Source organism: Castor canadensis, chromosome 8, assembly GCF_047511655.1.
Source record: "Castor canadensis chromosome 8, mCasCan1.hap1v2, whole genome shotgun sequence".
Lineage (NCBI taxonomy): Eukaryota > Metazoa > Chordata > Mammalia > Rodentia > Castoridae > Castor > Castor canadensis.
In genome coordinates, this window is record NC_133393.1 from 154840188 (window position 1) to 154862085 (window position 21898).

The following is a 21898-nucleotide window of genomic DNA, read 5'->3' on the forward strand; positions in this document are numbered from 1 at the left end:
GGTCCAATACCTTCCAGAAACCCTGACTGAGCCTGCCTGGCCTCGAGCCCCAAACCCCTCCTACTGGAGCCTCCAGGACAAGAACGGGGCCCTGAGGACATGGGCGCTCCCTCCCCAGTGAGCAGGTACCCTCTTAGCAAGTTCACCAGGATAAAGAGAAGGCTTCCCCAGGGCAGGCTGCTCTGCCTTTTGGGGCCACCCCTCTCTCCATAGTGATATCTGTGGTCCAAGCCCCTTCTATCCTCAGCAGCTGGCTGCTTCTGAGTGGCAGATTGGCTGGAGTGTGTCAGTCATGAAGCTGCCCCCATACAAGTCCCTTCTACTCCTGGCACCAGGATTCTCCTTCGCCCCTTTTACTCACGGTTCCTCGTTCCTGCTGCACTCTGTTCTGAGACCTGAGCTTCCCAATCACAGGCCCTCTCTACAGTAGATTCTGACCCCCTTCCAGGGACCCTAGGACTCTTTGCTTGACCTCAGGCTTGTCCAAAGGCCATTTGGGGCAGGGTCTTCCCCCTCACCAGCTGCAGACTCCCAAGAGCAGGGATCCCCACCTGACTGGGCTCTGAGCAGGACTTGGACTCAAACCTCCTCCCTGCCAGATGGGGGAACATGGGCACGCCTACACCCCAGCTCTCTGGGAGGTGGGGACAGGCTGGCCAAGCCCCCTTCCCTGCCCCGGTGGCTGCCCAGCTGCCCCAGCTCCTCCAGCCCACGCTCCTGGCCCAGGGCACTTTGTAATTTTTCCTTCTTGGGCATCCTCCGGCAAAATATTTAAAGAATGTTCTAATTATCTGTGATCGGCCAGGAAGGCGGGCCTGGGTCCACTTGTCCAGGAAGCAACCCAGCAAAGACCCGAGAGGATGGCGCCTAGCCCTGGCACCTCTCCCTCAGTTGGGCAGGGGCAGCAATGGCTTCTCCTGCCATTGCTGAGGAGTGGAAAAGTTCTTCTCTGGCTCTGGAGCCCCACAGGGTAGAGTGTGGGGCAGAGGCTAGTGGGCCTCAGTGTTCATGCCTGTCAAATGGGGAGAACAGGAATATCTTCCAGGACTGGGGTCACTCAACAGATCCCCAGCCACCCACCACAGACTGCAGATTGGTCTAAGCCGCCAGCACAGAGCTTTGCTCACCTGTCTACCTACCATTAGCTGCTAGTCTAAGCTACAGAGGGCAGGGAAGGGACAGACATTCCAAGGACCAGAGCTGGGTACCAGCAGGGGTCCCTTGCCCATGTCTGTGAGATGGGGAGAGAAAGAATGGAACAGAACTGGTCTGAGTGGGTCACAGCTGTGGTCAAGACCCTTGCCCTTGAGTCAACTGTTCTTCTGGTCCTCCTTGAATCCACTTTCTGCTGGGGCAGCCCAGCTCAGTGGGGAGTGCAGGTCTGGGGAGGCCCACACAGATCACCTAGGGGCTGATGAGCCTCAATTTTCTCATCTGAAAATTGGGAACAGTCTACCCTCCTATAGGAAATGGCCCTTCTCTCCTGGCCTGAACAAGAAGAACCAGAGCAAGGTCCTGGGGGGTGGGACCACAGATCCTGCACCTGTGTAGAAAGGACAGGCAAAAAAGGACCACCCTTCCTCTGCAGGGTCCTCTATGTGCCACCCCAGGATGTCCCTCCATGCTGTCCCAGCCCCTCCCCACAGTACTGCTCAGGGTTGGCCTTGCCAACCCAAACTTACAGAGGGGGAAACTGAGGCTGAGAGAGACCACCCAGAAGTGACTTGGAGGCAAGGGCTCTGTTGAAAATGAGGCCACCACTCTACTCCTCCCCTTCCTACCCTGCCCAAGCCTCAGTTTCCTTCTGCATAGTGAGAGACTGAGACAACAGCCCAGGTACCTGAGGCTGAACCCTAAACAGGGCCTCTCTGGCTGTGGGATCCGGGTTTCAGTTCTGCTCAGTTGCTGACTCCCACCGGCCTCTCTGGCCCTCAATTCACCCATCGGTCCAGTGGGGAGAATAGCTCTGCTGTGGGCAGGGTCTCCTGTACCAGCCCCTTCACTCTGGTCCTGCTGGCTTTGATCTTTCCAGGCCACTGCTTGTGGCCCTTAGTGTTCCCAGGGACGAGAGCAGAGTGTCCACTTGCTCCCTTGTGCCCCAGAGGGCGGCTACCCTCCCACCTTCCACATAGCTGGCATTCCTGGCCTGGCATCCTAGGATCCCACCCTGGAGAGAAAGCAGGCAGCCTGGGAGAAAACAGGCAGCAAGAAGGGGGTCCTGGACAGGGCTGGAGTCACTGGGGTGGGCAAGCCATAGCCAGGAGTTGGCTCAAGGAGCCTTGGCCATAGGGGATGAGGGGGCTGGAGAGTCCACTCAGCCCCCACCCAGTCACTGTGGCCTCTGACCTCGGGACAATGACCTCCAACCTTGGAAACTGCTGCATCTCTGCTGGCATGCAGGCCCATGACAGCACACCCGGGTTCTGACTCCAACCAGACCAAATCTTTGCCCTTCCACTCCAATAGCCAGACAAGATTCCATATCTGCTAGGTGCCTCCCCCTCCAAGAAGTCTGCCACTCCTGCACATCCCACCCCTCCCTTCCCAGAAAGGTCATGGGCTGAGATATATGGATACCCTCCTCTAGCCTTATGCTGGCCCTTCTCTCTGCGGCTCGTGATACAGACGGGCCACCCATATCTAGAGTTGCCACAGCATCTGAAGCCACAAGTCTTGGCTAAGGTCCAGCAGGAATGAGACCCTCTTAGCCTTGCCTGGCCCTTAGAGCCAGATCTATAGGATATGGGTTGCCCTGAAGACCTGAGTGGGCCAGACACCAACCTGAAACCTTGGAACAGATGGATGGGTGGATGGAACAGGTGGGAGGGGGCTGGCTGGCCTTTGGGTCAGCTTGGGAGTCAGGAGTCAGGATACGCCTGGCTAGGCCAGTGCCTCAGGCTTCCTGGCCACACTGGATGTGTTCTGAGCCGAGTTTGGGGGTTGAGCCCCCATGAGCAGTGGATAGTGAATTAGTCACTACCTCTGTAAACTGTGAGGCAGGGCCAAGCTCCTGGCTGGGTCTCAGCCTCAGGCCTCAGTCCTAGAGGGGCCTCCTTCCAGGAACAGTGGAGTCACATCCCAGAGAGGGTGGAGCCTGCTGGGGCTACCCAGTGCTCAGGACAGCGTGAGCCCAAGCCAAGGGCCAGGCCCATGTGCCCTCACCCAGGTCTCTTCTGCCATCCTGGGACCCCTCTGGGCCAGAAGCCTCCTGGGCACAGCTCCCCCACCACTCACCTCATCCCACCTTCTTGGACTATTCCCTTCTGGGTTTCCATGGCCTCCCTACCTACTGCCTCAGCTTGAAAGCCTGGGAGATGGGGCACTTGCTCCCTACCTTGTCAGCCTGGCTAGGAGTTCGTCATTTCCATTTTATAGAAGAGGCTCAGAGAGAGGCAGCATCGTGTCCAAGGCCACAAAGCAGCCTGGCAGCAATATGATATCAGATCCAGAAGCAGGAGCAAGCCAAGCAGCCTTTCCCCTGCTCCAGACTCTGCCTCCTCAGCATTCCTCCTGCTGCCTGCTGACCTCCGCCCCTCTGTAGGAATCTCTATCATGGAAGGCGGTTCTGGACTCACAGTCAGACCTGATGGCAAGCCCTGCTCCCCACCTCTTTGGGAGGGCTCAGAAATGAAGTAAGTGATGGATAGTTCCCTGACGGCAGCCCCTGTCCTTGCCAGTGCTGCTCCTCAGGTGGGGCTGACCATATGGAAGACTTCTCTATAGGTGGAGTCATCAACTGTCCCCACCTGTCCCTACCTGCTTCCAGGCGTGGGTGGTTCGGATAGAAGGCAGGTGGGAGTTCTGGGCAGCTCTGGTTCTCAGCCCAGCAGTTCTGGCCATTTCCAAGGCTGCATCCCTGGGGTCCCCCCATGCCCTATGTCCCTGCAGGGTGCAGAGCAACTGGAGCTGCTGGCCCCTGTCCAGGGCTCTCTCCATCTGCCTGCTGATGGAGACTGCTGGTCCTGCCACCCTCAGGCATGCTCCCTGCACACAACGCTCTGGCTACCTGGCACCTCAGCCCATCTCATGGGCCTGAAGCTCAGGAAGGTTATCCTGGAAGGCTGGAATACCCAATCTGGTGCTCCACCTCTGAGGCAGCACCACCAAAGGGGATGCCAACCCCACTGGGGCAGTGACCAAGACTGGTCCATGGTGCAGCTACGCCAGCACTTCAGCCCATTAGGAGCAGGATTGTATGTGGCAGCTGGAGCCAGTCATCCTCCAGCCCAGCCTGGGCCATGGGGCAAACAGGATGGTCTGGGGAACGTGGAGGTGACAGAGAGAGCAGAGTAACAAGTCTGGTTCTAGCAGTGGATGGGGGAGTCAGCAGCACCTGGAAATTCCCAGCACTCCCTACCACCCCACCAGCAGTGAAGTCACCTTAGGAAAGCTTGAGTGGGAGCCAGGAAGTTGTCCAGTCCCCAGTCCAACCCCCACCCCTGCCTCCAACCTGGGCCCACGGGGCTGCACGTAAGTCACCATCCTTTGGAGGTCTTCCCTGGTCTGCCCCCTCTATAAAGGGGGCTGGGGGACCGCTGTGGGTGCTGCAGGGCTTTGTGTTAATGACATGGAAGAAAGCCAGGAGGCTATCCTTCCCCACCCCACCTGGCCAGTCTCCTTCACAGGCACAGTGGGGGGAAAGAAGGGCCTGTAGTATAGAGCAAACTCAGAGTGAGGGAGGGCTATCGGGAAGAGGAGGGGGGCAGGAGAGCCCTGAAAGGAGATCTAGACCCACCACCCAAGGGAAACCAGGGCCCAGAAAAGGGGAGAGATTCCCCTAGGCTGCCACAAATCCACCGCCATGCCAAGTCCAGGACCCCACTGCTCTATACCCAAACATACATGGTCTTACAGAGGTCACAGTGGGCCAACTGGGGCTGCCTGCTCTCCCTGTTCAAGCTGCTCTCAGCGCCCCTGGGTCGAGGCCAAGGAAGGAAGGGCTCCTGAACAGGAAGTCTCTTGGCTTCCCACATCCACCAGGACAGCTGCACCTCTGGATCCAGAGCTAAACACAGAGGTAGACCAAATCCTTGAGAAAGCCCTAACTCAGGCCTCAGTGACTCTTGGTCAACAGACATTTCTAACCAGCTAGATGAGTTGGTTTCTCAACCCCTATAAAATGTAAGTGAGTTAGAAGAGCAAAAGGATTTGAGGGAGGCTAGAAACCCACATCAGCAAGATGCCTGAGAGGCTTCATGGCTCAAATCTGGTCTCAGCCACCTTGACCTGTGGGTGACATGCATGGTACTCTGCTCTTACCTCCCGCTCCCTCCACCCACCACTGTCTCAACCCGTTTTTGCTGGCAGCCAGAGAGGAAACATGCAATGGCAGACTGCACATGACAGCCACACACAACAGGCATTTCTGGGAACTTGGGTCCTCCAGAAGTGTCCTGGCCCCTGTCCCCAGTCAGAGGTCCCTGGGCCAGGTGGTCCATTCTGAGACAGGGTCTCTAGGTAGCCCAGGCTGACCTCAAACTCGTATCTTCCTGCCTCAGCCTCCTGAGTGGTGGGATTACAGGTGTGCATTACCATGCCTGACCCCAAAGGGCTTTTAAATTGGTTTTAGCACTCTCCGCACCCTGACCACCCCAAAGCCTGTTATGGGGAGGCAAGCTAAGTGTCCACCCTTTTCTGTGCCTGGGCTCCTTCCCTCCAAGGGCCTGGCCACCTGGAGCAGCTCCTCCTGGGCACAGTGGCAGGACTTCTGAGCACTAGGAGGATTGAAGCCAGAATCTCCATGGGAAAGGATTCTGGAAATGATGGGGACCCTCAGGTGTCACGGGATGGGATTCCCTGGGGATGCCGACTCAAGTTCTGGACTATTGCTGATGCTCCAGGAGCTGCTTGTCTGCCCAGACCCTTCCCCAGCTCTGCTCCCCACCCCTGGGAGTCTTTGAAATCTGTGGCTACAATGGCCAGTTAGGGGCTGTAAAATTTTGACATCTTCCCCTCCCAGCCTTAGCCATGGCTGCTGTGACCACCCTAGCAGTCAGCAGCCACCTCTGCACTGGGGCTGGTGAAGGCACAGTGGCCAGAGTCACAGGCTCCACCTGTGGGACAGTTAGCATCCCCATACACAGCAACGCCAACCATATCCCAGCTGCCTCTCACTGAGGACACCAAGTGCTGGCCAGCAGGTCCTTTTCCCAGCATCCCTGGCCTCCCTCCTGCATCTTCTTGTATGCCTCCAGGGCCAGACTGCTCACTTCCTCCCTGTCAACAATGAAACTGGCCTACACTATGGAGCCACGCGCAGGGCAAGGTAGCCCGGGTGGGGGGCAGGCCTGGGGGAGGGGCCTGGGCAGACAGAGTTAGAAGACAAGGAAGGAGAGGGAGAAGGGTGCACACCTGTACCCACCCCCACCCCACCAGCCAGCCCAAGGGGAGGCCCCCAGCCCCACACCAAGGAGGGAGGACAAACGGCCGTTTTGTCCTTGGCCAGCGGGCGGCCCGCACCACACAATGACCCTTTCATCAAGCAGAGGGAGTCCTGGCCCGGGGTTTCATCTGACAAGGGAGGGCTCCCGCCTCTTGTCCCCTTGGGAGGGGAGCTGAGCCCTGTCCTCACTGGATGCAGGGCCATGCAAAATGGAGGCCTCCAGGGAACCAACTGTATCCCCTCTGTCAGGAGCTGCCGGGAGCTGCGGAGAGGTCAGTGGACTGACCACAGGCTGCACAGAGGGGCCCTGCTCTGGACACTTCACCCTGACCCTGGGCTGACAGGTGGTCTGAGTCTTGGAGATGAAAACCTCCACCCCGCCCAGCCCCCACCATCACCCTCAGGGCAGCTGGATGGTAGGGCGGTGGTCCAAACCCTGGTAGAGGAGCTGGGCTCCCCAGGCACCCACAGTAGTGTAACCCCAGACCACCCTGTCCCTCAAGGCTGGAGCAGGGACAGGAAGGTGCCCACTGTTTTGAGGAGCAGGTGCAGCCTCCAACATCACACCACTCTTGGCTACCACCTGCACGGCCCTCTGCACACCTCCCATAGCACGCTGAGCCTCCTGAGGACCCTGTACCCCAGTGTGTCCTCTGGGCTGCAGAATTCTCTGGAGAGGGAGTAGAGGAGCTGGATGAGCAGTCTAGAGCCCAGAGGGCCAAACCCTGGGCCCCGGATGCCTTCAGGAAAGGCCCTCCTAGCTGGACCCCAGCACACTGACTCCCCTCAATAAGATGCCATGAGGCTCTCTTGTTTAGTCTGACCTCTCCATCCTTCAAAACCCTGTCTAGGCACATCTCCTTCAGGAAACCCTTTGAGACACCCAAAATTCTTTACTCTCTCCTGAACCAACACACCCTCTGGGCCTTCCTTTGTCCTAATACCTGGACCACTTGTCCCCTGAGCAGTCACTGTACACCAGGCACTGAGCTGAGCACTTGCCCTGCATCTTCTGAGTCTCATGGCCACCCTGTGAGGTTTGTGTGACCATGATCCTCTTGGTGCAGAGGAAACAGCTGAGGTCACCCTCTGGGCCTTCCTCTGTCCTAATACCTGGACCACTTGTCCCCTGAGCAGTCACTGTACACCAGGCACTGAGCTGAGCACTTGCCCTGCATCTTCTGAGTCTCATGGCCACCCTGTGAGGTTTGTGTGACCATGATCCTCTTGGTGCAGAGGAAACAGCTGAGGTCAGGACACAGCCAGGCAGGAACAGTGGAGCTGCAATGTGAACCTAGATCTGGCTGCTCACATGCCCTTGGCCTTACTAGGACTCAAGGGAAACCAAGTTAGAATGGGGCCCATCCCCCTACAGCCCCAGCACATAACCTAGCCCCACGCAGGGGAGGAAGCAGTTTGTCCCAGAATGCAACTCTCTTTCCTCTCTAGTGAGTCTGGGCCATGCAGCAGTGGGTTTGAGAGAAGTTTCTGTTATTAGAGAAGCTCCATGTGTGTCCTCCAGCTGGGAGGCTGCCTGGGAGTTAAGATTTCACCAGGTGCCACCACTCTATGGGATGTCACATGCTTCTGAATCCCAAGGCACCTGGGCCTGACCCGAACCTGTGGGGATAGGCCTTCCACTCCCTGCAACTGATAAGGAGACTGAAGTCCAGAGAGACCTCCCACACCTGGACGGATGCCACCCTTCAGGCTTTGAGCTGTTCCTCTCTGTGGGTGACTGTCACAGCCCCATCCGTCCCCCATGGGGGACCCAACCAATGGAGGGTCATCCCACAGAGCTTCTGGGACTGTGGTCAGCACCACCGGCAAAGCCGCAGTGGGAGCCGGGAAGAGGCTTAGCCTCGGCAGGGCAGTGGTGAGCTCCCCCAGACCCCCTACAGCCAGGTGGTCGGTGAGTAACCACCCTGTCACCCATGAGTCACTCGGCTCCCCAGAGCAGGCGGTCACCATGAGAAGCTGCACCGGAAGACCTGGGGTGGGGGGGAGGGTCATCACAGCCAGCTGCCACATCTGGGAGAGGAAAGCCAAGACTGGAAGGGACCTGCCCAGGACAGTGACCCAGCTTGGACCTGACTCCTGGCTTGGGGCTGCCCGCTCACCCAACACTTTCCTTGTGGCCTGTGGCTCCCACCTGTCTCCCTTGGACTCTTGCTGATCCCCACTAGCCCTGGGAGTCCCTGCTCTGACCACATAGGCGTGGAGATGCCTAGGACTGGCCAGAGCTGCCTTCCACACAGCAGGGCTGTGATCAGCATCCGGTGGGGGCTCAGGGCCCTTCCAGGCCAGCACACCCGTCCAACCCGATCAGTGGCAGGGGCCCAGGCATGCATCTGGGATTCGCTGTGTGCGGACCACAGCCCAGCACTGGGAGCTGGGAGAGCAGCCCAGATGAAAGGGGCAGGATCAACTGTCCGCCAGTGTCTGTGATCTGAGCAAAGGGATGCCTTCTGGAAAGTTCTCTAGACCAGAATGCAGCCTCCACCCAGCACTCCTCCTAGCTGTGGCATCCTCAGCTCTCAGAGGCTGCCCCCTAGGGCATTCCTGAAGTGCTGGGGTGGCAGTGAGGGGAGGGTTACCCTGACCCCCACCACCTTCCACAGGTCGCTTCAGCCATATTCTGCCATAGCCACCACCACAGGGGCAGGGACACTGAACTAGGGTTTTTCCCCCATGCATGTTTTCATTCCAACTGCCCGGGCCCCACTCCCACCTGGGCATCTTACACATCAGCTAGCCCCACACCTCCCAACAGAGTAGGGGAAGCCTTCTGGCTGAGTCAGTTAGGAAGGGTCCAACTGGCTTTTTCTCCCCTTAAGGCCCAAGACCAGACTGGACTAGCACTGGACTGGAGATGCTAAGAGCAAGGCAGGGACCCATGCTCCTTTACTGTCCCTCAGATCCAGCACTAGCCCAGGAATGTTTGGGAAACTGCTCCTTTAAAAGAATTCCAGCCCACAATGTTGGCAACGCAGTCGGGGGTCAAGCCTGTGTGGGTACCGCTGGTGGTCACCACAAGCAGGGAGTAGGGGCCATCCCCAAAAGAAAAGTTGGGGAATCCAGAGGTACACTGGCCACCACCTGCCAGAGATCCCCTCAATTGCTGCAGAGTGTCCACTCCTACCCACTTGTCTCAGACTCTTACTCCAAACCATGTCTGGAGGAGGCTGGAGGACAGCTGGCCTCCACCCCTGATGCCTCCCCAGGAACCTCAGTGACTGAGGATTTTTCTCAGGCAGAGTAGTTGCCTGGTCTCCAGCGAGGCTTGAGATGGAGACGCCAGGATTCGGGGGAGGGGGAGGTTTCAGGAACTCCCCAGAGAGGAGGCCACCTTGGTAGATTCATTTCGGGGAGACATACCAGAAGCAGGACGCGCTGGTCCTGCACTTTCTTAGCTTGGGTCTCCCACTGATTAGGCGGTGCCCACCAGGCCCTGAGCCCTGCCCCGGGGCGGCCTCCTAACCCCCGCCCCTGGCGATGCCTGCGCAGCCGGGGCTGCCGGCCGGGCCTGGAGCGCTCCCTCTGCCCGGACCTTGTAATTATGTCCCACAGCCGGGGAAACCGCGGGCCTCGCAGCATCTGGCTGCGGTTGCGAACTTTTGTTTCAAGATGCGCGACTATTTATAGAAGGAAAACTGGTAGGATAGTAATTTCCTAGGAGCTGGAGGAGAAATTGGCTGCGTCTTTATTAAAAGGGGGTGGGGGCGCGGCGATTTATTAGGACTGCGGCCGCGCCGGAGGAGGGGGTGGCGCAGGGAGCGGGCGGGTGGCGGCTGCCCGCTCTGGCCGCGTTAGGCGACCCCGGACGTGGCCCGCGTGTTAAGGAGGGGGCGGGGGAGGGGAGGAGAGGGGGAGGGAGCGCTGGCTCTGAGGTTTAATCAGTAGCATCCAGCTTAAATTCCCCCAAACGGCGGTTCCATAAATCAAACTTCTTTTTAAATCGGAGGCCAGAGCATATGCGTCCCATTAGGAATCCAGCGAAGCCACCGCTGCGCGGACGCGCCCCCTCGGCTCGCTGGGCCGGACTGGGCCCTGCCCGGCGCTTTCCGTGGCCTGGTGGGCGCTGCCCTACCCGATGCACACGCGCGCGCGCGCTCCCTCTACCTTGACTTGATTCCTGGGCGCTCCGCGGCCGCCCGCGCACATTGCACGCCCTCCTCGCCCCAGGTGAGGAGTCAACCCGGGCAGGGGTAAGGCTGCCCAGCGCGGCAGCGACTTCGGTGTACACCCTGACTGCTGTCTGCTGGGCTGCAGCGTGCACGTGTGTGCCAGTGTGTACGCCGGAAAGCGAGTGTGCGCGTGCGGGTCTGCTTAGTGTGGCACGGCACGCAGGTTAATGTGGGGAGAGGGTGCCCGGCTGGTTCAGGACTCGGCTGGGATGCGAAGGGCATCTCTGCGCCGTCCTGCCCTCTCAGGCCCTCGCGCTCGGTGCGCACAGCCTGATCTACAAGAGCGGTAGGACCGCTCTCAGACCTCCCTTTCTCTAACCCCAAAGCTGGGAACATCTCACTGTCACAGCTGGTCCCCCAGGTGCTGTACCTCGGTGGCTCTGGCCGACAAAACGACCTAAAGTCTCCAAGCTCCTGTGAACGCACAGCACCCAGCACCCCACCCTGGGGCCTCGTTCTCGTGTTCCCTGCTGTTTGCCCTGCTCCAGCACTGGAGGCCACGGGCTCCCCAACCGCCCACCCCGCACACCGCCCGCGGCACTCACAGGTAGCTGCCGCTGGACAGGAGGAGAAAGATCTGCGGGCAATAGACGGAGAGGAGAGCGCTGCGCGGCGACAGAAGGAGCATGGTGGGCCGGCTCGCCTGGCGGGGCTGGGCAGGCCCCACCCGCAGGGCTCCTACGCCAGCTGAGGTCGGGGTCCCCGCGGCCCTCCCTTGGCAGGGCGGCGACGCCGGGCGTTAGGGGCCAGGACTCATGGGCCCGGGGACAGTGGTCGCCCGCGTCCCGCCTCCAGGGCCGCGCATCGCGCTGGATCTAGGGCTGCAGCGGGCGCAGGGGCTGGAATGAGGGACCCGGCCGGGCCGGGGTCAGTGGGCGTGCCTTGGCGGCAGTCTGACCCTCCGTCCGTCTGTCGGGTGTGAATCGGCTCTGTCGCTAGCTCTGGCTCAAGTCTGCAAGTCTCCCGAGGCGCGCAGCTGCCATTGGACGGGCCGCCCCTACATCCGCCTCCTCCGCGGGCGGGTTTTTTTAAAGGGGAGGCTGACCAGAGCGTGCGGCAGGAGCCGCCCCCAGGGTTTGCCCAAGTTGCCCTGGCTGGGATACCTTCACCTTCACCTTCAGCTAGCCACACCGCTCTAGAGCGCACCTTGGGGAAAGCACCATGGAGTAACCGCGCGGAGGCGTGTGCTCCTCTTAAGGACTGCACTCAGCAATGTGTGCTCCTGTGTGCATGCATGTGCCTGCATGTGCCTTGTGTGCCTGCGGGAGCGTGGGTGATCTGTAAGGGTGCAGGTGTGTGTGCGCAGATGCACTGTGTGTGCCCCTGCTTCTTCCTGCGTGGTCCTGTTAGGAGAGGCTGGGTGTCAGTCACACATGCGGCTTGCTGCACACCAGCCCTGCGCAGCCCTACCTGCACTCCCAGCAGGTGCTGCTCTCCTCCATAGGGGTCCCCGGTGCTGGTTTCCCTACTCCACATTTTTTACCCTTCTTTGAGGAGTTGGCTGGGGTAGGTAGGTGTAGAGAGGACAGGTTCTTCTAAGCAAACTTCCCTCTTCCAGTATTTTTTTTTAAAGGCTAGAAACACAGACTTAGGGACCCACCTCCTACTGTCTGACTGCAGCAGAACGTCCCTCTAGAGGAGTGTAGCTGGGAAAGGTGCAAGGCAGGGAAGGCAGCAGAAAAGACAGTTCACCTGAGGAGTGGATTTCCTGGCTCCTAGGCCTGGCATTGAGCCTCTTCTTCAGTATCCAGGAGGAAGGAACCTCCTCCACCTTCACCCTTCTCCTCCCAGGGTCCTTGGGCCCCTTTGCTTCTCTTGGACACAAAGGCAGAAGGCCTGGGGCAGGGCTGGTCCTCGAACTTTAGTGACCCTGGCTCCAGTCCCCAAAGCCATTATGTTTTGAAATTGCTCGGAATCCAACCTCATCTTTTCTGGGATTCCGAGGGCTGTGTTCTGGTTTCTGCTGCTGTACAAGGTGCACTGGCTGAGGGGCACATGTGTGCAATGCGTGTATGGTGGGGATGAGAAAGGCTCCTCTTGCAGAGGTAAAGACCCATAGCCTGCAGGGGGGTGAGCTCAAGGACTGTGATCACAGAATACCCCTAATGTCTACAGTCTCTGATTTGGGGTTGGAACTTTTATGATCCCAAATCCCAACTGCGAAGATTCTGATGTCCTAGAATACACCATTTGGAGGAATCCTCAGGGCGCATGCCATGCCCTTATCTCAGGGTGTTTATTGGGGCACATACTCCTCCCCTCCCAAAAGCAGCCTTTCTTCCAGTGAGTGAACGATAAAGTGCTCACTCCAGCACTCCAAGCACCAGTCTGGGGTGATGGGAGGACTGACCCAGGGAGCAAATTGGTCCCAGATCTCCAAATCTCCTCAACCTACTGGGCTCCCAGGTCACCTGACCTTTAGGTCACATCAGAGCCCAGCTGCCCCTACTCGCCCTGTGGTGCAGCAGAGAGAGAGCATACATAAAAAGTAGGACTTGAGCCTCTGAGGGAGGTACTTTGCTCTCTACCCTGCCCTCCCCTGTCCTTAGCAGATCCAGGGTGGGGCTCTGCCTTTCCTGCCTGTCATTCCACAGGATCTTTGGAGACCAGGCTTTGGAAACCCAAGAGTTGGGGGCAGGGGGATGTGTATTTTATGGGACACAGGAGGGGGAGGAGCTCCCCCTCAGGACTCCAAGGCAGAGTCAGGGCCACACAAAGGGATATCTGACCATCACCTCTCTTATACTGTCCTAGAGAGAAGAGGACATACTTGCCTGGGAGCCCAGACTGGGCCACAGGGAGAACCTCAAGGTCTCCCTCACCCACTGTCTACTCAATGCTGGCCACCATGCTGTTCAGAGGAATCAGAGTTGCAATCCACTCATAGAAGGGAGCAGGAGGCACAGGAAGGTCATCCAGACCCACAAGCCCTGGATGGAACCTGCAGGAGGAACCCCGGTTGGGCTGGACCTCAGCTCTTGCTTGGCCCTGGGGGTATACAACATTTCCCACTGACTAGAGGGGGAGGGAGTGCTCTCTGAGGACTTCTGTTTAAAAATCGAGCTAGAAAGAGTGGTCAGCAGTGGAAGCCAGAGCCAAAGCTTTGCCACTGATGCCTGTGGACAGTGACTTGGCCTCCGGCACTCAGTTCCCTAATCCTTAAAGCCCAGAAAGCAAAAGCACCCAACTCTAGGGTTGCTAGGAGCTGGGCCGGTCAAGGCCTCAGTGCTAGAGCCAGGTAGCAGGGACAGGGCCTCATGAAGGGCTGCTGATCCCTTTGTGGGGCCCAAGAGGATCACTACAGCCTGCTGAGAGTCAGGAAAACAGTGGCCTGCCCACCCCACCCCCAGCTCCACCAGGCTTAACACCGGGGCACCCCTCACCTCCATAAACAAACACCCAGGGACACAGCCTACCCACAGCCCTACAATAAACAGAGCCACCAGCGGCCACAGACACGCCCGCCAGGCCTGCATGGCTGAGGCTAGGACCGGGGCTTCCAGCCCTGCATCTGAAGCCACCAGCTTTGGTCCCTCCGGCTCTGGGCCTCAGTTTCTCCACCTGTAAAATGACGGAGGAGAGAAGAGGTGGACAAGATGATTCTCAGGTCGAGTTTTTACCTCTTGCCTGGGAAGCCGACTCCCAGCTACCGGAACCCGCCCCTCCTACAGGTCTGCTCGCTGGCCTTCCCATGGCCCAGAAACGGCCGGCCTCTGGGTGGCAGGCGGTGCACAGTAGGAGCTCGGGGCGCGGGCAGGTGCGAGGGGCACCCCGCGCGAGGTGCACCATACGCCCTCTCGGCCTCACCGCCCCTCCACCCCCCAACCCAGAGAGGCCGAGACAGATTCTGTCTAAAGGAGATCGCGGCTCAACAGGTAAGGACTCGGCTGGGTTCAGGAATGTGGAAATACGACTCGGAGCTGCTACCGCAGCGAACAGCGAGCGCGGCCCGCCTGGAGCCCGCCCGCCCGCCCGGCCGCGCGAGGGGGAGCGTGGAGAGAGGGGGCCGGGCCCAGGGCCCCGGGAGGGCGGGGGCGCGGGCCCCGGACGAAGCCCGAGGCGGCCGGGCCGGCCCCACGGCCCATCCTGAGCCAGCCGGACGAGTTGTCAAGGTAATTTCAACACGTCCGGGTGATGGATAGAGACGAAGGGCCGCGGCGGGTGCCCGGCCTGCGCACTCGCAGGGGGTGCGCGCCCCCCGCCCGCCCTGGCCTCTCCCGCGGCCGGACGCCCCCCAACCCCCGCCCCGACGCGCCCTCCAGGCGGCGAGCGCTCGGCCCGGGCTCCGCGCCCAGCGCAGCCTGGGGGAGGGAAGGCGCGTCCCACCCCCGGGGCCTGGAGCCCAAACAGGTGAAAGTACGCGCCGGGCACGCTCGCCGCTACCCGCGGGCTCGGCTGCAGCCGCCCGCGCGCCCCGCTCTTCCTCCTCCCGCCCTGGGTTCGGCGCCCCTCTGGAGCACTCCGTGCGCAGGGGCCTCGTTTACGTCTCTGCGGTGTTGGGGCGAGGGTCCTACACTTAGGCCAGCCCTGGAGCCGAGGTCCTGACATCCCCGCAGGGACCCCCGGGGCAACTCTTCCGGCTGCCTCTGCCCGGGGCTGCTGCCCCCGCCTTCAGGGATACTCACCCCAGCTTCACGTAGAGAACGCCAAAGCAGAGAAACACGTAGAAAATCCACTTGCGAAAGTTTCTGTGCATGATCCAGGGAGGGGGGCTGCGCCATAGACAGCTGCGGCTGGAGGGGACGTGCGGGCCGGGCAGGGGCTGGGCAGGGGCCGGGGGTCTGCGGGCTGACTGCGCTCAGCCGGCGCTGCGGCTCGGGCGGCGGACGACGCGCGGGCACTCGGCACGCGTTGCCACCATGGTGAGCCCAGGGCGCCGCAGCTGCCGCGTGCGCCCGGGGGAGTGACCCGGGCCGGGAACCGCGATCTCGGAGCCCTGCTGAGCGACCGAGGGGCCCTGCGAGCGCGGGCCGGGGCCAGGCGCTGCAGGCAGGCAGGAGGGCAGGCGGGCGCTGCCTCTACTGGGCTCAGCCGCCTGGGGCCGTGCGCGCCTCGCGGTGCGCTGCGGCCGCCAATGTGTCCGCACTTGTCGGCCTTCCCAGGTGACTCGCGGCCCCGGCAATCGAGCCGCGAGCGAGCGAGCGCGCCCCAGGTAGGAGGATCCGCCTCCCGCCCGCCCTCCTCTCTCTCAGCGCTCTCTCTCTCTCTCTCTCTCTCTCTCTCTCTCTCTCTCTCTCTCTCTCTCTCTCTCTCTCTCGCTCGCTCCCGGGCTCTCCCCTCCCTTTTCTCCTCCCTCCCCCGTGACACACAAACGCTTCTATCCCTGGACCCCCCTCCCCAGGCCGGCTCTCTTCCGATCTCCCTCCCAGGACTGGGTGGGAGGAGTGGGGGTGAAGCACGAGGGAGGGGGAGGCTCGGAAGAGACACCTGCGCTCTTCTGTGCCCGCGGGGGTGGGGGTAGGGATCGGGGCCAAGAAACGACCAGTACAGGTCCTGGTGGCCACTTGGCTTCCAGTTTCTAGTGGAGGAGGTAGAGACCACCCACTCCATCTCCTTTCCAAGCGCACACCCCCCGCCACCCCCAGAAATGATCCACACGGACTCCTCTGAGGCCACACCCTCAGTCCTGGCATCGCTGCCTCCTTAGCAGACCTGGATGAGGGACCACCCCCAGTACCCAGCACCGCTCTCAGCGCTGCTCACCTAGCGTGGGGACATGAAAGACGGGGACACACTAGCCACATGCAGGGGAATGACACTGATGACCTCCGTCGCCAAGCACCATGACAGAGGCTCACTGGAGGTTATCTGGAGGCTTTCCTGGCCTTGGGCGGAGGTTCCCGGGCCCCGGGGGTACTCTGTCCCTACCCCGCCCCACGGTTGGCGCCTGGTCTCCTCTGCCGGTTCATGAGTGATCAGAACCTGAAGTCAGACAGGTCTTAGTGCCTCGCACACCCAGAGCCGGTCTGGTCTGGTTCAGTCCCGGACCAGTGGGCCTCAGGGACCCGCAGACCCTGCCCGGTTTGTCCTTAGAAGGTGCCTCTGGTGACCAGCTGCTTGATCACGTCCAGATCAGGTGTCCCTCCTGTTCCATGCCTCCTCAGCCCTGAACGCCTTTGAGCGGGGTCCGGGGGTTGGAGGGGGGGATTCAGGCGATTGAATGGACATGGGGACAGCTCAGTCACTGAGAGACAAGCTAGGACCGAGACCTCTGGGGTGGGAGTGAGCGGGCGTGTGGAGAGAGAATTGCTGCCTGACGCCCTCGGGTCCACCTAGCATAGCTGGGTTGGGGACCTCGAGCTCAGAGGGTACCGCCCCCGCCCCCGCGGTCCCCCCCCCGACCCCCTGCCCCTGATCCCCTCTTAATCCTTCCAAATCCTCTGAATCTTTGCCACGACCCGGGCACGGGTCACTCCTGTGCCCCGGGATCAGAGGCGGGCGGTGCAGCTGTGCGGAGTGTTGGCCGGTGGGAGGCCTCTGGAGGCAAGGGACGTTGGCGATCAGTCAGGGAAACTGAGGCACAGAAAGATGTGAAACGCTATAGCAGCTCCACCCCCAGCGACTCTCGCGCCCCAGAGCTCCGGATGTCGCCCCACTTCGTGGGCAGGGAGCTGGGCGGGAGAACCACGGGGTTGGGGGGGTGGGGGAGTGGGGGGGTGGGGGGTCAGCCGAGGGGCTGGGACTGGAGCTGGGACCGGAGCCGGGAGGAGCTCGATGGGTGGATGCTGCCACCTGGCGGCAACACGCGGGCAGCCAGGGCCAGGTCTGATCCGCGCTCAGGGCTCCGCATCCTGGCGCCAACTCTGGGGACCACTCCAGCCCCCAGCACCAATGACATCGGTCTTGCGTCGGATAGGAGGGCAAATCCTCAAAACTTGTCTGGCTGCGGCGAGACTGGAGTAGCCAGTCCCACCTCCACGCCCAGTCCGCTCCCGGGGCCCGAATCAGTTTGTTTGTTGGCCCCTCCAGGAGTGGTGGGCCCGGGAGAGGAGGGGGCTTACCGTCGGTGGGAGGGACCCTGCGTGCCTCTCTGTGACTCAGTTACCCCAGGAGAGCCGGATGTAGAGCAGCGCCCTGGTGCGCGAAGGGCCTGCGGCACAGCGTCGTGCTGCCCCCTGCCGGCGGTGGTAGGGAAGTGGCACCGCCGGAAAGGTTGAGCTGAACTGAGTTCAAGGACTCCTTGGGAGACCAGGAGCAAGTCGCTTCATCTCATGGGTTCAGTTTGATGGCTGCGAGGTTGGGGGAAAATCTGAGTTGGGAGGATCTCTGGCGTGCGTGCACTCAGAGCCAGCAGGAGATGACTGGGGCCCCTCCCCTGCCTGGGCTCCCAGAGGTCTGACCGCAGGAAGGTCACCGCTCCTAACTCCCAAACCTCATAAGGCATCACAGCTTGAGCAAAATGGTGGGAGAGCCTACCTGGCTTCTGTTGGGCAGAAGATTTCTCTAGGGTTGGGTTCAGTGCAATGCCAAGAGGACCATCCTCTCCAGAGCTGGGACACCCTGGGGTCTCCAAGGGGTCTTAGGTCATCTGTGGGCTAAGTGGGGCTCAGCTACTCTTGCCTGTGTGACCTTAGGCAATGCTCTCAACTTCTCCAGCCTAGGAATCATAGTCATGGTCACCATCACTATCTGTGTCATCACTGCCGTCACACACAGCACTCAGTCACTGCAGGTACTCTGTCTTGACCTTACAGGCATGTGCTGGGCAGAGTTTAGAATGTGGCTGAGCCAGACATGTCAGGTGTCTGATCCCACAGTCAGACCAAGTCTCCCTCCATCCTACAGATTCTAGGGAGATTTGAGGAGAGCTGCCTCAGGGGCGTCCCTAAGCAGGAAACATCTCTACTTGCATGAGAAAGGTATTTGTGGACCTTGTCCAGCTGTCACTTTAAGGACCTCTATCCACTGGATAGAGGTCCAGTGGGGCCTCTGGAGTCTGCCATACCTCCCTCAGGCAGGCCCACACTAACCCACTGGCTCCCTGGAGTCTCCTCTCTCTTCTGAGCAACAGACATTCAGGACTCTGCTTCTATTTATTTATGGCAGTATTGGGATTTGAACTCAGGGCTTTGTGTTTGGTAGGCAGGTGCTTTACCACTCGAGCTGCCCCCATCAGATTCTGCCTTCTCCATACATGGAAGGCTTCCTGGAGAAGGTAACTAGTAAGAAGCTGATCTGGAGGAGCATGGGGGAGAAACAAGGCTGCTCCATGTGACTGGAGTAGAGGGTGGGAGTAGAGACAGAGCCTTGAATTCCCATACAAGGGTCCTGGGCCTGACCTTGAGGACAATGGGAGCCGTGAATGGGTCCCACACAGGGAAAAAATGGGGTCAGATTTCCAATTTAGATAGCCCATGTGTCTATGGCACCGAATTGACCCTAGGCCAGGGTTCTCTTTTAGTTGTGTCCTCCATGCTAGAAACCCCAAGTCCAATGCTACATTTGACTCATTTCCATGTACCCAGGGTCCAGAGCAGAGCTAAGGAAGGGTCTGGTGACAGTGAAAGACAAGTAAATAGATGGATTGATGAGTGGATGGATGGATGGATGGATGGATACATGTAAATGGACAGAGGTGTAAATGGGTGGATGAGTGGATAGATGATTGCATGGATGGATAGATCAATGGGTGAGTAGATGGATGGATGTGTAAATGGGTGGGTGGATGGATGGATGGACGAATAGGTGGATGGATGGATGGATGGATGGGTGGATGAATGATACATGTAGATAGATGGATTTGCTGTAGGAGCAAGCCAGCACTCTTGTGTGGACTAGTGTGGGCTGTAGAGGTGGAATGAAATCTAGATGGTTTGTCTGGGACACTCGCAGTTCCAAGCACCTCAGGAGCCCCTCAGTCCTGGGCAAGAATGATCAATTACCTGGATCTAGATTGTAAAAGGAAAGAATCCAGAATTTCCCTGAGGCAAATGGTTTCTCTGGTACCCTGGCAAGAAGGCCTTGGGAATGGTCCCCTGGAATGTGCCAGGAATGGGATATTAAGAGTAATTCTAGCAATCCCAGTCCACACTTAGTGGACAGGTACTGGGTGCTGGGCCCCATCCCATCCATTTACTGCATGACCCCTCTTGAGTCCTCTCAGGTCCTGCAAAGCAGGCCTTCCCTTATCCCCACACTCTGACTGGGTTCTTCTGTCCACTTTTGCTGTACCTGGAGGTTCTGGCTTAGACCAAGTAGAGACCTAAGATACAGAGGGGACAGACAGGCACCATCCCCACCTTTGGGGGCTGGCATGCTGGAGGAGGGGAGAACACACAGAGGAGCACTGGGCCTAGACTAGAGCCCGTCTCGCACATGTGCACATGTGGCTCTGAGTGCTTCCTTCCAGGGTGCATTTCTCATCTGTCAGCCAGATGCGAAAACTGAGGCAGAGAGGCTTGCACCTGGCTGAAGTCACATAGCTGGTAGAGCTGGGATTTGAACCCATGACTGTCAGGCCCAGAACTGGGCTCTTTGTGGTGCATCTCTCAGCCTCCCTGATAGGTGGGCCCTGTCCCCATTGGGTAAGGCACTCACAACCCTCTGCTGGGACCCCCATTCAAAGGGGGAGGACACCAAGAGTGGTGAGAGGAAAGAGGTCACAGTGTTAATGGGACTGGACAAATCCCAGGGGCAGTGAGGGAGGTGAGGAAGGCCAAGGAGGTAGACAGAATCCTAAATGGCCCTTCAAGATGTCCTGTCCTAGTCCTGGGACTGTGGGCATGACAGATGTCACACCCATGGCTGTGTTATGACACATGGGAAAAGATGCACTCAAGGTTACACACCAGTTGCCTTTTTGTTCATCAAAAAGAGTTTATCTCCCTGAGCCAGACCTAACCACAGGAGCTCTTTAAAAGCTAAGTTTTTATTCCCTGTGGCCAGAGGGGCAGTCAGTGAGATTTGAAGCAGGACAGACCTGATGTACATTGCCAGCTTTGAAGATAGAGGAGGTCTGGTGGTGAGGAATGCAGTCACCTCTAGTTGCTGAGAGTAGCTGGGACCAGCAAGAGCCAGCAAGGAACGGCGTCCCTCAGATCTGCAACAGCCAGAGGGATCTCAGATCCTTCCCCAGAGCCTCCAGGAGAAACTTTGATCTCAGTCCTGTGAGACCCAGAGCAGAGAACCTACCACGTCAGGGTGCCCTAGTGATAGACAGGCCTGGGAGGCAGTCTTTGGAGCTGGGTTTAAGCTGTAGGTTTATGGCAATACAAAACCAATATAGGACCGGGGTGTAGCTTAAGTGGTAGAACACTTGTCAAGCAAGTAAGAGGCTTGTGCTTAACCTCCACTGCCAAAAATAAATAAATAAATCGTTTTTAAATAAAATGAATAGGTGGAGTTGAACACGTAGAGAGGACAGAAATCCAAATGCTGAGACCATGTGAGCTACAGCTTCTGGGGGAGGGAGAGCATGGGCAGAGAAAGAGATGGGCAGTAATGGATGACCTCTGCAGGGACCCAATCGCAGATAGCCCGAATGCCAGGCTGAGTAGCAAGGGCTTTGTTTTTTGGACACTGAGAGCTATTGAAGATTTTGAGGGAGAGGGGGCACCAGAGGTGGGTCCTGGATGAAGTGGGCCCAGCTTGCCTGACCAGTCAATTCCTGAGAACTTCCCAGTTCAACTTCTCCGTGTGTCCAGGGAAGGGCCTGGGGATCTGCATCTTAGTGAGCACTCAGGTGGCTCTGGAGACAGCATTCATGGGAAGGAAGGCTTCTGGACAGGAGTGTCTGGGGCTAGCCATTCTGAGTCACCTCCTGCTCCTGCCAGTCCACACAGCTGTCCTGCAGGAGGCAGGGGGTGGGCAGGTGGTGCCACCGTTCCGGGGAGAATGAGCAGCCATACTGGGCCTGGGACCCATGAGTTCCCTGGGCACCGTTAAGGGGGCACCAGAAGTCCTGAGAGCAGCAGAGGAACAGGAAATGCACCTCATTGCTGGGAAGTCCGTGGCCATCTGTGAACAAACTTGCTACACATTTTCTAGTCTTTCAAACAAACGCTTTGTTTCTCACAAAGTCCCTTCCAAGCCGCAAAGAGCTGAGGTCAGGCCACACCAGAGTCCAGCTGCACCTTAACCATGACCCCTGTCCATGCCTGAGCCTGGTAATGGGCTGAGAGAGATGGCATGGGGCTGGTGCACAGCCTCTGTGTCTCACTTCTCCCTACTGCCCCTGTAGCCCAGGCATGCAGGGTGAGCTCCCCGTGCAGATGAGGACCCAGGGCTGAGCAAGGTGTGGTCCTTGCCTGTCCATGTCTCCTGCCTTGGTAAGTAGCTGACCACGTCTGCATCACCCCCCTGTCTCATGCTCCCTTGTCCCTGGCTCTCA

General features: G+C 59.2%; 1 protein-coding gene across 2 annotated transcripts in view; it reads right to left on the minus strand.

Annotated features, from left to right (window-relative positions):
* Wnt7b (Wnt family member 7B) overlaps window positions 1-15404 on the minus strand; it is a 47085-nt gene extending 31681 nt beyond the window's left edge. Inside the window, exon 1 of one of the 2 annotated variants that reach the window (XM_020184609.2) lies at window positions 15195-15404. In XM_020184609.2, coding sequence (XP_020040198.1) covers window positions 15195-15265 — 71 coding nt within the window. In that variant the 5' untranslated portion in view covers window positions 15266-15404. Of the gene's footprint in view, window positions 1-11114; window positions 11574-15194 lie in introns of those variants that run through there. The other variant, XM_020184608.2, reaches the window with a different exon arrangement.
* Between the last annotated feature and the right edge of the window lie 6494 nt (window positions 15405-21898).